We start from the raw sequence: 14,883 nt of genomic DNA, 5'->3' as shown, positions 1-14,883 counted from the left end.
TCTATTTGGTTCACAGAATTCATAGGTAACAAAACACGTCACTTTGTGATACGATCAAAACATGTTATGTTTGACTGAAAACCAAAAAACCTAGTCCACATTTTTTTTAACCTGTAAACACATCAGTAAATCGGTCAACCTTTTTTTTTGTTCTTGTCATGCTTATTTGTGGCTTCCCCATGCCATGTCAAAGTATATGTGTATGTGTGTGTGGCTTTATTTGCATATACTAGTATATTTGCACAACAAATGGTGCCCTCACTGAGCTGTTTTGCATGGTGTGTGCCTGCTTCTTTAGCTGACACTGAGGGTGAACGGCTGCTTTGTTTTTTCTGAAGCTGCACCCAAATATGTTTCCACCTGTCACTCATCCCCACTGCATTTCTGTCAATCATATTCTGTTTTATTACACTGAGTAGGCTATATATTAAATGTGAAATTAAGGTAAAGTAGTTTAACACCCAGTTTTTAAGAGCAATAAATTTGTATACTATGGAGAGTATATTTTATATTTTCTTTGGTGTGTGTGTATACACACACACACACACACACACACACACACAGAGTACGCTCTGTAAGATTTTTTAAAGAAATTAATACATTTATTCAGCATGCATTAAATGAATCAAGTGACCAAAGATACATTTACATTGTTACAAAATAATTATATTTCTAATGTTATTTTAGCCTTCTATTTATCAAAGAACCCTGAAAAAAAGGAATCATGTTTCAACAAAAATTCAACAAAAATACAATAATAAGAAGAAATGTTACTTGAGCTCCAGTTAGCATATTATAATGATTTCTGAAGGATCATGTGACACTGAAGACTGGAGTAATGGCTTCTGAAAGTTAAGCTTTGCCATCACAGGAATAAATTGCATTTAAAATGGTAGCACTTTAGTATAGGGACCAATTCTCACTATTAACTAGTTGCTTATTATCATGCCTATTATTTACATATTGCTTGTTTATTAGTACTTATAAAGCATTTATTCCACATGTACTTATTCTACATCCCTAATCCTATACCCAATACCTAAACTTACTGTAACAACTACCTTGCTAATAATAAGCAACAAATTAGGAGTAGTTAATGGTTTGTTAATAACGAGAATTGGAGCTTAAAATAAAGTGTGACTAAAATTGATACAAATGAAAAACAGTTATATTAAATTTACTGTATTTTTTAACATTTATCAAATAAATGCAGTGAGCATAGCAGACTTCTTTAATCACATATGACTCCAAATGTTACTACATGTGTACTGGTTCACAGAATTCATAGGTAACAAAACACGTCACTTTGTGATACGATCAAAACATGTTATGTTTGACTGAAAACCAAAAAACCTAGTCCACATTTTTTTTAACCTGTAAACACATCAGTAAATCGGTCAACCTTTTTTTTTGTTCTTGTCATGCTTATTTGTGGCTTCCCCATGCCATGTCAAAGTATATGTGTATGTGTGTGTGGCTTTATTTGCATATACTAGTATATTTGCACAACAAATGGTGCCCTCACTGAGCTGTTTTGCATGGTGTGTGCCTGCTTCTTTAGCTGACACTGAGGGTGAACGGCTGCTTTGTTTTTTCTGAAGCTGCACCCAAATATGTTTCCACCTGTCACTCATCCCCACTGCATTTCTGTCAATCATATTCTGTTTTATTACACTGAGTAGGCTATATATTAAATGTGAAATTAAGGTAAAGTAGTTTAACACCCAGTTTTTAAGAGCAATAAATTTGTATACTATGGAGAGTATATTTTATATTTTCTTTGGTGTGTGTGTATACACACACACACACACACACACACACACACAGAGTACGCTCTGTAAGATTTTTTAAAGAAATTAATACATTTATTCAGCATGCATTAAATGAATCAAGTGACCAAAGATACATTTACATTGTTACAAAATAATTATATTTCTAATGTTATTTTAGCCTTCTATTTATCAAAGAACCCTGAAAAAAAGGAATCATGTTTCAACAAAAATTCAACAAAAATACAATAATAAGAAGAAATGTTACTTGAGCTCCAGTTAGCATATTATAATGATTTCTGAAGGATCATGTGACACTGAAGACTGGAGTAATGGCTTCTGAAAGTTAAGCTTTGCCATCACAGGAATAAATTGCATTTAAAATGGTAGCACTTTAGTATAGGGACCAATTCTCACTATTAACTAGTTGCTTATTATCATGCCTATTATTTACATATTGCTTGTTTATTAGTACTTATAAAGCATTTATTCCACATGTACTTATTCTACATCCCTAATCCTATACCCAATACCTAAACTTACTGTAACAACTACCTTGCTAATAATAAGCAACAAATTAGGAGTAGTTAATGGTTTGTTAATAACGAGAATTGGAGCTTAAAATAAAGTGTGACTAAAATTGATACAAATGAAAAACAGTTATATTAAATTTACTGTATTTTTTAACATTTATCAAATAAATGCAGTGAGCATAGCAGACTTCTTTAATCACATATGACTCCAAATGTTACTACATGTGTACACACACACACACACACACACACACACACACACTTTTCACTTAATAATAGTTCAAATAGTTATTCAAAAATATTTAGTGGCATCACATTTTACTACATGTTGAGAACATTTATATATAATTTTATAATTATATATATACAGGTATATATATTAAAATGTTTTTATATATTTGTTAGTTTATACCTCCATGAAATGTGTACAATTATAATTCATGTAATTATATTACGTTATTGTGTGTGGAATATTGGGCGGAAATTCTCTCCACTTTTTGCTATCTGGCCCCTTATCTAAAATCCTTCTCAGATCCTGACTGACTGGAGACACGACACAGATTTGGACATTAGGTCATAAAATAGGCTTCAGGCCCACTTTGAGAGCATTGGTGCAGACAGGAACACTTTACCAGACACAATATTAAGAGAGCTTTCTCCATCTTGCACCCACACACATTCCTACTGCCACTTCTGGCCTTCACCCTTATCGCTTTTCCCCCCTTCCAATTTAACTCTTACATGGCACTACTTGTGATTTACAGATAAACAGCTTTAGCTTTAGAAGTTTTATTTAGGAAGATGCAGGTTTTTAACAAACTGTAATCTATAAACGATTGTTGGATTCGTGCATTGACACACTAACAGTCATGTTAGCACACCTGAGCTTGTTGCAGTCTGACCTGTCTTACCGCCTCATTTGTCATCTCCAATCACGAGCTCTTTTGAGCGGAGCTGAAAGACAAGGAATTATCAGCCCTTGCTTGGTGATGAGAGCTCAGCCTGCTGCTCAAAAGAGAAAGTATGTGAGAACACCAGCAAGTTAAACATGTAAGAACACAGGCAAACACACTCTTCTCTGTCAGTCCTCTGCAACATCCAAAGAGTGACTCATGCTGTTTGCATCAAATATTTCTGACATTTAGGCAATAATTAGCAATGCAATCTGATGACCTATTTTTATTTATTTATTTAATGTATGTATGTCACAAGACTGATTTGATGTCTTTGATTATGTCTCTCTGTATAGGAGAGATTTAAGATAATGCAGAATTGTTATTACAGGAATAAGACAATATATATATTCTATTTTGTCAGTTACCAGTGATAACCAAAAATCATTTTTTGTGAGTGCGGCATTAGTACACTAAGCCATTTTGTATGTCTCCCTTATAAGACACACCAAAGCAATGTTTTGCAGTCTCTACTAACGAGCTGATGAGTTGAATCAGGTGTGTTAGATAAGGGATACATACAAAATGTGCAGGGCTAGGGGTCCTCCAGGACAGGTCTGAGAACCACTGCACTAAGCCATATTCAAAATTTCGATTTAAGCTCAAATGACAGATGCTTTGCCAAATAGCAATGGCGCAAATCACAACTTCAGAGATCTTTTATGTTATCCGAGGTGTAAAAATATTGGTAGCACTTAAGGTTCTATTTGTTAACATAAGCTTACTACATTAGTAAGAATGAAAAAATACAGTATATGCATTGTATACTTTCATTACAAACAATGGAAAATACTTCTAAAGCATTTATTAATCAGTTAATTTCAACATTTACTAATATTACTAATATTAGATTAGACTGCCACAGGCTAGATTAATGAGAGATTCTGCATCATATTAAGATGAATATTTTAGGATAACTATGTACTGTATATGATATATTGTATGTATTAATATAAATAAACAAATAGGCATATACATGGCACATTAACATTCAGACATGTAATAATAATGACCACTGTCCCAGGCCACACTGAAGAAATGATCACAGCATAAGGGTGATACCTGACCTTCATGTTTCATGTTGAGGTCCTGATCATCCTGTCAGGTTTTGTTGCGTGATAATGTTTGATTGTATTCTATTATACACATATACATGACCAATTTCTGACATGAAATACAAATAGATTTACAAATATGTACTTTCAGTCACAGTATCTGCAAGGCACACTGTTAGTCTTTGGTGTGTTTGCCGACACGCAGTAAGTCTGGGAACAGGGTAAATGTTTGCATTGTGGCCGTGAAAGAGTGAAGCTTGCTGGTTGGCTTGTGTTCATGGAGGGGTGGGGTAGAGCATAGGGTGGATATTATATGCCTCGCTGACTGTAAGTACAGTTGTAGGATGAAGTGACACATCCCTGGCGTGCCAGTGTCTGGGCGGGCCATGTGGGGGTGGAGGTGGAGAGTATCGGTGGCTGAGAAGCAGTTAAAAGCGTTTGGTCAATGCTATTAATATCTTCAAATCCCAGTGAATGGGTGCCAAAATTGCAAAACCCCAAAGATAACAACATGGAAATCACCACAGTTTGTTATTTATATTCTTTCAATCTAGTATCATCATTATATTAGAGTAACTGAAATTATATGAAGTAATAATATTTCCAAAACAACTTATTGTAATGTTTTTAGTAGTAGAAATGGACAAAGTGTTCCTTCTGTAAATAATTACCAGTAAGAAACAATTAGTTTATTTTGATAACAGACTGCTCCAGCATGTTCCACTTTCCATGTGGTACTTTATCAAAAATAGACATATCTGATGTAGATGGTGTCAAATGATAACCTGAAATATGGCATTTTGACCTCTGACCTCTAATTGGAACAGAAAGAAAAACTTGCTAAAAATTCAAAATCTCATACAAATATTCAAGAAAGTTTAATGCGCCCATGGGCAATTACACATCAGTGAAATTTGTTCAGAATTTGATGTCGCTAATTTAGATTTTTTAGAGTTAAACAAAGAAAAAAAGTATGTGTAGTGGCAGCATCACCTACTGGTTTGTCAAACAAAATACACACACTCCACATAGCACCATTAAACTGTCATTGTTTTTTTTATTGTAGTTGCACTATATTTCATTCTCAGTACAAGCCTAACAATTCAGATGAGTAACTGAAAATTCATGCTGGAGTTGATATGCAGTGCTTTCTGACTAAACACTCCCCCAGCACTTTAATAAATATCCAGTGTCTATTTTATATCTAGTGGTAAATGCTTTAACACTGATCCAAAAGTAACACATGGTACTATAGTTACATGACTATACACAAATAGGAAATAAAACACAAAAAATTACTGTACAGACCTCACTGAGGATAACCAACAATTGAAAAAATATTGGAATGTCCTGCCAATACAAGATATGCTCATTTTATTTTTTTTAAATATAAAGGGGATCTTAGATTTGAAAATAATAAATACATCAACTAAACACACTTAAATCTTTGAAGAACACATTATCTTATTCTGTCTGTGGAAATATTAGGCCAAATTATACAATTTACAGTCAGAAATTAATCCTTGACATCAGGTGACACGTGTAATTTTTGTGATGTTAAAATATTTCCAGTTTAACATGGCGAGGTGCAACAACCATGTGTCAATCAGATCCTCAAAGAGTTTAAAAAATGTTGCTCTGTGGCACTTTCAAATTCTGGCCGGGACTGTCTGTGTTTGAAAAAGCTGTTTTTGAAGTAATTTCTTTACGGTTTTGTTTGTTGTGATTACTAGCACAAAAACGACACACTTCACCTTTACAAAAGGAAAAGAAAAATATATGAAAAATGTATGATATGCAGAGTTTTATGGGTTCAGATAACATACTCAGGCCTATAGTAATACACACACACACGAAAGAATTTTGGGTTGCCTTTTAGTGACCAGTTTACCATCTATGGAATGTGATATGAAAGCTTGAAAATGCCCACTGGATTCATGGACCATATAGAATGTTACATGACAGATAAACGACACACTGTAACACAACAAATAAATGATTTGCTTAACTTTCCTTGTCTCATTTTTTGTCTTTGTTGCTAAATATTAATCTATTTAAATAGTCAAATCTACCACCACTTAAAGGCTAAAATTTATTTTAGGACATTAAAGAAACATTGGAACATTTCACACTATGAACAGGAAATATGTATTTTGATTTGCAACTATTGCAATTTCAAAGAAAAAAATCCTTCAAATGTTTAATACTTCACATCACCTTGATCATTATTCTTCAAATAACTTTTCATAAATACATTATGCTAAGAACTTAAAAACCAAAATACATTTATTGCAGATATTTTTTAAAAAGGGTTTGGATAAAGAGACCAATTCAAGGCTTGCAAATGGAAACAGGCAAAAATGAACATAACGTCTGAACATACAGGAGGAATAGCAGCAGGCAATGCAGAGGTCAGATCAACCTCAAGAAAATTAAAGAAATGAATACAACAAAGTGGTGGCATTCCAAGTCAGGAATAATATTTACGAAAGAGCACTCAAATGATTCTGTTGCTTATTTCCTATGCGCAAACACCACAGAGCTGTTTGTGCGGTTTGTTTTGGTTATTTTCTCTTCTTGCAGAAGAAGTGGTTTGATTGGTTGGGTCATGATTAGGGTACATGCATAAGACTTAGTGGGGTAAAGCTACCAGGATATCTACATAGTTGACAGGGAAGAAGCCAGACTGCCCATTGATCCCTCCTTCATACCAGTTGTCATCAATCTTGCTGCTTAAGGTGATGATGTCACCTTCCTTGAAGCCTAGCTCACCCTCATTTTCAGGGTCGAAATCATAAAGTGCCCGACAGCAAGGCTGGTCCATTGGAGCTGAAACAGGACAAAAAAGGATTCTTTACAGGACAGAAAAAAAACAAAATCTTCCATTTCATAGATTTAATTATATTATTGGCTTACCTGGTGACCTGGAAGGGCCACTGTGCCCAATGTTCCCATTGTGGTTCTCACTGAAATCGATAGAAGTGCGAGGTTTGGGGACATACTCTCTTCTTGGCTTATTAGAAGCCTCTCTTATTCTGCCAAAAAAAAATACAAATTATCACCAAATTAACATTTAATTATTTTTTTAAATCACAAAATAACATTTAAAAATTAACAATTAATCACTCATGCCACCAAAACACATAAAATAAGTCATTTTTATGTAAGAAATGTCCCACCTTCTGAGCAAGCCTAAATGCAAAGCATGTTTTTTGTGTATTTTCATAGTCAGACTTTCATCAGTTGCCACTACAGGCAACTTAAGTGCTTTACCAAACCATACCTATCGAGAACAGTTGGGGTCATTCACACAGGATGTTTTCGTGTTCAAATACAGATGGTGTGCAACAGAATGGAACTGAATGGGGTCTCTAGATGTGCTGAACTATTTTTAAATTCACACAGTGTCTGAAAAATGTGACATTCTTGATGTGAGATGTGATGCAATACAGCGAGATGCACCGCAACACCCAGGTGCAGGTGGGATACAAAAATGCATCCTGTGTGAAGGCCCCCCCACAGGCTACTACCTCTGACAGATTGACAAACTCCAAAACCGACTGCTATGAACTGTAGGCTTATGATTTAAATGCAATTGAAATAAAACAAACACTTACAAAAGTCACTTTTTTCTAATGACTATATTCAGTGCTTTCGTCTGCCACAAAAATATGACATTCTTGAATTGTATTCATTTGAAGGCTTTTCTCAGCAAAGTGATTGGCCTATGTGCGATTAATTAAAAATATTTTTATCACATACTGTATCTTATGCAATTCATTTGATTACATTTTTCTAATTGATTGCAAAATCTAATAAAACACTTCAAAGTACAGTCAATCAAAAAATACAGTTTAACATTATTAATAGGGTTGTGTCTTTTTTTAAACAATTATTTGCACATTAGTATTGTTTGTGAGTTAAAACAGTGAGTACCACTGATTGTGCCACTGTACCTAATCTTCAGACCAAGTCTGCAAAACTGCAAACACATTAACTGCTTTAGTTAACTGTAAAACAAGCCTTATCAAAAAAACAACTGTTCTCTACAGTTTTAAAACTCTACATTTAAAACTAAGAGCTCTCGTGTTTCATTTGGAAACAGTGCCATTCAAAATGCCACACCAATTTACCAATTACAATTAGTGCTCATGTGTACAAACACTTACAGCTAATTTGTGCACTTAGAAATAATTTCTGTTTACAGTGTACTTTATGTATGTTTATTCAGTATGTATTTACAGTGTAAGCATAATTCTGTGCGCTACACCACCCTGAACATGCAAAAGAAGATTGCAGTGTTTAACATTTGTCACATCTATGTGTAGTTGGAGTGTTTAAGAGCTAATCATTTAGCAGTTTTTGTTATGGGGCAAAACACCATTTTAAAGGGATAGTTAACCCAAAAATGAAAATTTGATGTTTATCTGCTTTAACACAAACCGTTGTAGTCTGTCAGTCTTATAATGGAGGTGAATAGGAATCACGGCTTTGAGAGTAAAAAAAACATACACAAACAAAACCAAATTAAACCCTGCGGCTCGTGACGATACATTGATGTGTAAAGACACAAAAACGATTGGCGTCCTGAGCGGCGGCGCATCCTCCTGAGCGCGTTCTCAACAGCAGGCGCATGAGGCGTCTTCTTCTTCTTCTTGCTTTACAGCGGATCGCAGACTTATAAGTGCATTTCCGCCACCTATCTCTCAAGTGGACAGTTCGAACATTGCGTGAATCAGAGGTAAAAAACTGTTCCGTTTCTTGCAAAGACCGATAGTTTTGTGTCTTTACAAATCAATGTATCATCATGAGCCGCAGGGTTTAATTTGGTTCTGTTTGTGTATGTTTTTTTTTTTTTACGCTCAAAGCCTTGATTCCCATTCACCTCCATTATAAGACTGACAGACTGCAACGGTTTGTGTTAAAAATCTTCGTTTGTGTTCTACTGAAGAAACAAAGTCACTTACATCTTGGATGCCCTGGGGGAAGCAGATCAAATTGTCATTTTTGGGTGAACTATCCCTTTAAGGACTCATAATTTCAGAAATCATATGTATGCAATTGTCAAAAACTGTTTGTACAAGTAATAACATAAAATGAATAGTAAAATGAATTGTCATAAACATACTTTTAACTTTTTAAGAACGGATGCCTGTAATTGCATGTTTTATTGGGAGAAGGGAGATCTTCCATTCAAACATTAAACTAGATTTAGGATTTATTCTAGAATACAGACCTGTCCTCTAACTTGCTGGACAGCTGCTGAAGGATCTCTGTGGCCTGTCTGTGGTAGTTCACCTGAGCTTGGACCAGAGCAGAAATCTGACTCACTTGTTCAATCTGCAGAAACACAGTTAGAACATCAACAGCTATTACGCATGAAAGCAAATAATGCCTTACTGATTGTATATGAAGGTCAATACTAACAAACAATGGCTACATTTACATGCACTCTTATAATGCAGTAAAGGCAGCACTGAAGTATTGCAAGCTTGTGTAAACACTGTGATGATTACATTCATATTTAGAGTAACCATGAACCACAGTAAATATGTTGAGTATTGCGCTTTTAATCTGACTATACGCTCATGCATGGGTTCGAAAACATGCTGGAACAGAAGAAGCCACACTTTATTGGCATCATGCACATTGATGTTCAGAAATGTGCCTGAAGTGTGTCCATTCTAGTGTTTCTGACCATCAATAAGACACATGATGTCCATGTTGTGTAAAGCTATAAGCATGAACTCAGTTTCCTGAGTTCCCCAGAAGTGTGACTTCTACAAAATGAGGGAGACCGTGTACCCTAGAACTGGCGAACAGGTCCGTGAACGCAGGAATGCTTGAAGGCTGCCTATTTTAAAGCAAAAACATCACACCTCTTAGCAAATAATCGAAATAATGGCAAGTATCATGTAAACGGGACTAAAAATGTTTGCCCATGTCATATAAACTTAATTCTTACTTTGATTACTGGTGGTAAACAGACTGTTAACCATGTAGACATAGCCATTGTGTAAGATGAACTGATCAATGAAAACAAGTGAATCCTGTGACTTATTGTGGGTTATTACTTCAGAATAAAAGGAAAGGTGTAGTGGGAAGACTCACTGGACATTGGGACAGATGAAAGTAAAATGAAACTCTACAGAAGCATGAAATGGATTGTGAACAAGGGCAAGTCAGGTCACAGATCTTACATCACTCTCCAGAAGGTTAAACATGCTTTGTTCGGCAACCTCCTTTGAGTCATCAAACTTCTCCAAGGCCTGTTTGATCTCATCTTCTGTGACTTTTCCTTGCCTTTTCTTCTTATAGTCAAAGTCCAACCGTCGCCCTTCCAACTTCTTCAGGTGATGCTGTCATAATAGAAAAAGATGCAATGTTCAGTTACTGACCTCTAGTGACACATTCAGTTATACTGTCTCCATCAACAGCTGTGACAATAAAGTGTGATCAAACACCCTATGACTTCTTCAAAGCCATTTCAAATACTGATAAATATTCTCACTGTAATGTAATAATCACAAGAACATTTAAATCTCACAGGCTATCTAAAAACTGTAGCCTCAACTGAAGTTTATCCAAAATCATTAACTAAATATCAGTGACTGACATGGGAGAATCATTTGTATTTAAAGAGGTCATGCATACATTTTTATTGTTTATATTCACTTCAAATATGTGACCCTGGACCACAAAACCAGTCATAAGGGTCCATTTTTTAAAATTGAGATTTATACATCATCTGAAAGCTGAATAAATAAGCTTTCCATTAATATATGGTTTGTTAGAATAGGACAATATTTGGTCGAGATACAACTATTTGAAAATCTGGAATCTGAGGGTGCAAAAAAAATAAAAATACTGAGAAAATCGCCTTTAAAGTTGTCCAAAAGAAGTTCTTAGCAATGCATATTACTAATCAAAAATTAAGTTTTGATATATTTACGGTAAGAAATTAACAAAATATCTTCACGGAACATGATCTTTACTTAATATCCTAATGATTTGTGGCATAAAAGAAAAATCGATAATTTTGACCCATACAATGTTCTTTTGGCTATTGCTAAAAATATACCCCACTTAAGACTGGTTTTGTGGTCCAGGGTCACATATTGTTAGTATAGTCACTAAAATCTAAATATAGTTACGACTCATGACCATTTGTGTCTCCTTTCTCTGACTTTAGAATTAAATGAGACATTTTTGCTGATGTGTGTGAAATGAGATTTAGCCCTTTTTACTCTCAAGCTGCTTCCAGTATATTTTATAACAGCCCCAGCCATCTGTCATCCAACAACCTCTTTGTGTCAAGTTCATGAAACAATCCACACTGCCACTGAAACTATTAAGGTTGAAATGAAATTATCAGTGACACTGCAACTACTTTCCAGGAGTGATAATTGCCACAATTAATGATATGGTATGACAATTACTTAATTTGAATGCAGTTCAGTGCTATTTCAGAGCTTTTAAGTGTCAGGTTAGAATGGACTGTGAAAGGTTAGTGAATAAAACAGATTTTTACACTGAAATATCACATGCAAAAGGAACACAACTGTGAATTTTCTGTTAAGAGGTCATAAGACAAAATGTTGGAGGTGTAAACATTTTGCCTTACAGGATGACTGGTCTAATCTCAAAAGCACCGGTTTTTTTTGGGGGGGGGGAATTATTGTTCATTGCAATAATTTCTTATATCTCACCTGGATTTCTTTTAAGTCTTTATCATGCATATTCTGCAAGGGATCAATAAAGTTTTGCTTGACCTCCATGTCTAGAGCATCTTTAACGTCACCTAGCTCTCGCATGGCTTCTCCAACATCGATCAGAGCCAGACCTGTAAAACACAAGTGTACATTATATCTCTCTCTATAATATAGCTGTATCTTTTAAGGGCAAATCAGTGAGAATCCAATGCACTGAATGAAGTAGTTTTTAGTTATTCATATACTAACACAAAACTAATAGATCTGGTTATGGTAATGATAGATTACTTGATTTTAAGTTGGTTTTTAAATATTTCAGCAATCACAGCCATTTCTTAAAACAACTACTTCTTCAAAACACTTAGTGCTGGTCAGTTTTTAACAAACCCTCTTTTTATTCTCCAGAACATACAGTCAAATGGTTTTCAAACATGACAAATTTATTTTTATACAACTGCACTTATAAATGCTTCCAGTATGTTAATATTAGACTGCTATCACAATTCTTTCCTGCTAATTTCCACATTATTAGACATCTGCATATGCTGCAAACAGTTTGTCACTACACACCAGTCGGTGAATACATTATTTGCATATCCTCAAGCTTTGCGTGATGATGATTAAAAAAACGCAATGAGTTTTTGAATAGCAAAACCTTTTGTAATTTAATCTGAATAATCTACCAATTAAATGTCATTTAATTGCATGCAATGTAAGAATGTAGGCAGATTATTTTATTTTAATAGGAGATGGAGAGCAAGCATCTAGTTTGGTTGAGCTGCTTTGTTAAGCTGCTCTTTACATGCGTGCTATAACTGATCTCTTGCATCATAGACAGCTTCATTTATTATAAATGAGAGTATTCTGATGTATCGTGCTGCATTGTCCATGTGGTGCAGCCACAAAAACAGCAACTACATTGTCAAAACAGTCTGGATTGTGGTTGTGGGTCATTGATAACCTTGTCATGGGCCAGATTTTGCCTGCTGGCAGGATGTTAAGCATCCCTGCCATACAGTCATTTCAGCCAACCACATTCCTAAAATGGTTCAGTTGTAGCGAGACATCAATCAGACACAACCAACCAACAAATGAAGCTGTATCATAATTAATAATGGGAAACAGGTTATGTAAAAGGCAGCAGTGTCTGATTCTGTGAGTGAGCGAGCACATTACTAATCGCAGTTGAAACCAAAGAGCACCTCTTTATCTTAATGTGGTCTAATTGCTGTTCTGATCAATTATAGTGGGAATGACAGATACATCGTATGTGCAACGACAGCTACAGAAAAAGTCACAATAAGCCCACAGAGATAACTTGCCAATCCATCTTGACGGATGATAATGAACAACTTAAACACATGTACTCTGACCAGTGAGAGGACAGTATTACTCACATGTGACTTGCATAAACATTTTGGTACAATTTAGGAAGTGCTGCTGTGTGAAAACATACTGAACCAAGAAGAATACTTGTAACAATTTAAGTACCAAACGATCTACAGGTCTGAAAAGAGCCTTATTGACAGACCTGGTTGTGCCTTGTTTTGAGTGGTGTTGAGATGGCTTAAACATTTAAATATGAACACGTTATTTTCCTTATTATTAGTGAATTCTGCTAGCTGATGGATTTTTGCTCGTTACACATTAACATAAAGACTGAGTTTATTGTTTAATCTAGTTTGCAAACTAAGTAACCATTACATCAATAGAGCTTGTTGATAAAAAATATTTTGGAATAAGGCAGTTTACATTGTGTATGTTAATACTGCGCTTTATGTGGAAGAGCTGCCCACAAGGTTAAAAGCTCCGACATTGTGTATGTTCATAGCAAAGCAAGCATTACCAAAGCTGGATTCCTCCCCGAGTTCCCTGCCAAACTTTTGCATGGACTCTCCCAGGATGACTTCAGTCTGTGTGTAGCCAGTACCTTTATCTCCACCACGGATTTTAGACATGGAGCTCATCATACTCATTTTGGCACGAGTTGCTGAATAATCAAGCAAACAAAACAAAAAAAAGCACAAAAACATTAATGTGATGTACATTAGTGAGATTTAAATTTTTTTAAGCTAGGGATATACTGTATATACTATTACAAATTATTATTCACATTCACCTGGATTGGGCTGTAGGTACTCCGTTGTCTTGGTCATAATGTCCAACACCGCCCTTGTGGTGGCATCAACTTTCTATGTTACGGTAAAGATGAAAAGATACAAAAATAGAAAAGAATGAATGTTATTATTTATATTTATTTTAATGCCATGTCACCAGCAAGGATATCTTCATAGGGAAAACAGAATAAATAACAAAAGTCAAACAATTAACAAAAAGCTATATAAAGACATTTAAGGTTAATACTAGACAAAAATAACATTCATTCTTATTACCTGAATGTAAGAAAGAATTATACATTGCACATACGGCAAAAGCAGTGTCTGACATTACACAAACAGTTTCATGAATGGGGCCAATGTCAAGTTATTTTTACTCCTATCTGCATACCTTCTAATCATAATTAAGTGCTCTAGAAAGGAAATTCATTAACTGCACTAACTACACTGAACAAAATTATAAACGCAACACTTTTGTTTTTGCCCCCATTTTTCATGAGCTGATCTAAGACTTTTTCTATGTACACAAAAGGCCTATTTCTCTCAAATATTGTTCACAAATCTGTCTAAATCTGTGTTAGTGAGAACTTCTCCTTTGCCGAGATAATCCATCCACCTCACAGGTGTGGCATATCAAGATGCTGATTAGACAGCATGATTATTGCACAGGCGTGCTTTAGGCTGGCCACAATAAAAGGCCACTCTAAAATGTGCAGTTTTACTGTATTGGGGGGTCCGGGGGGG

The 14,883-nt window shown here is 35.1% G+C and overlaps 1 protein-coding gene across 1 annotated transcript in view; it reads right to left on the bottom strand.

The window, feature by feature from the left end:
• Window positions 1–6,063: 6,063 nt before the first annotated feature.
• Window positions 6,064–14,883, bottom strand: part of LOC107695241 (endophilin-A1-like) — a 37,724-nt gene continuing 28,904 nt past the window's right edge. Inside the window, exons 4-10 of the mRNA XM_016495053.1 lie at window positions 14,142–14,214; window positions 13,869–14,012; window positions 12,020–12,153; window positions 10,511–10,669; window positions 9,547–9,650; window positions 7,227–7,345; window positions 6,064–7,139 (exon numbers count right to left, since the gene is read on the bottom strand). Coding sequence (XP_016350539.1) covers window positions 6,943–7,139; window positions 7,227–7,345; window positions 9,547–9,650; window positions 10,511–10,669; window positions 12,020–12,153; window positions 13,869–14,012; window positions 14,142–14,214 — 930 coding nt within the window. The 3' untranslated portion in view covers window positions 6,064–6,942. The remainder of the gene's footprint in view (window positions 7,140–7,226; window positions 7,346–9,546; window positions 9,651–10,510; window positions 10,670–12,019; window positions 12,154–13,868; window positions 14,013–14,141; window positions 14,215–14,883) is intronic.

The sequence above is a fragment of the Sinocyclocheilus anshuiensis genome, unplaced genomic scaffold (genome assembly GCF_001515605.1).
Source record: "Sinocyclocheilus anshuiensis isolate Anshui unplaced genomic scaffold, SAMN03320099.WGS_v1.1 scaffold517, whole genome shotgun sequence".
Lineage (NCBI taxonomy): Eukaryota > Metazoa > Chordata > Actinopteri > Cypriniformes > Cyprinidae > Sinocyclocheilus > Sinocyclocheilus anshuiensis.
The sequence above is the reverse complement of the archived record's forward strand: the minus strand, read 5'-3'. Positions and strand labels throughout refer to the sequence as shown.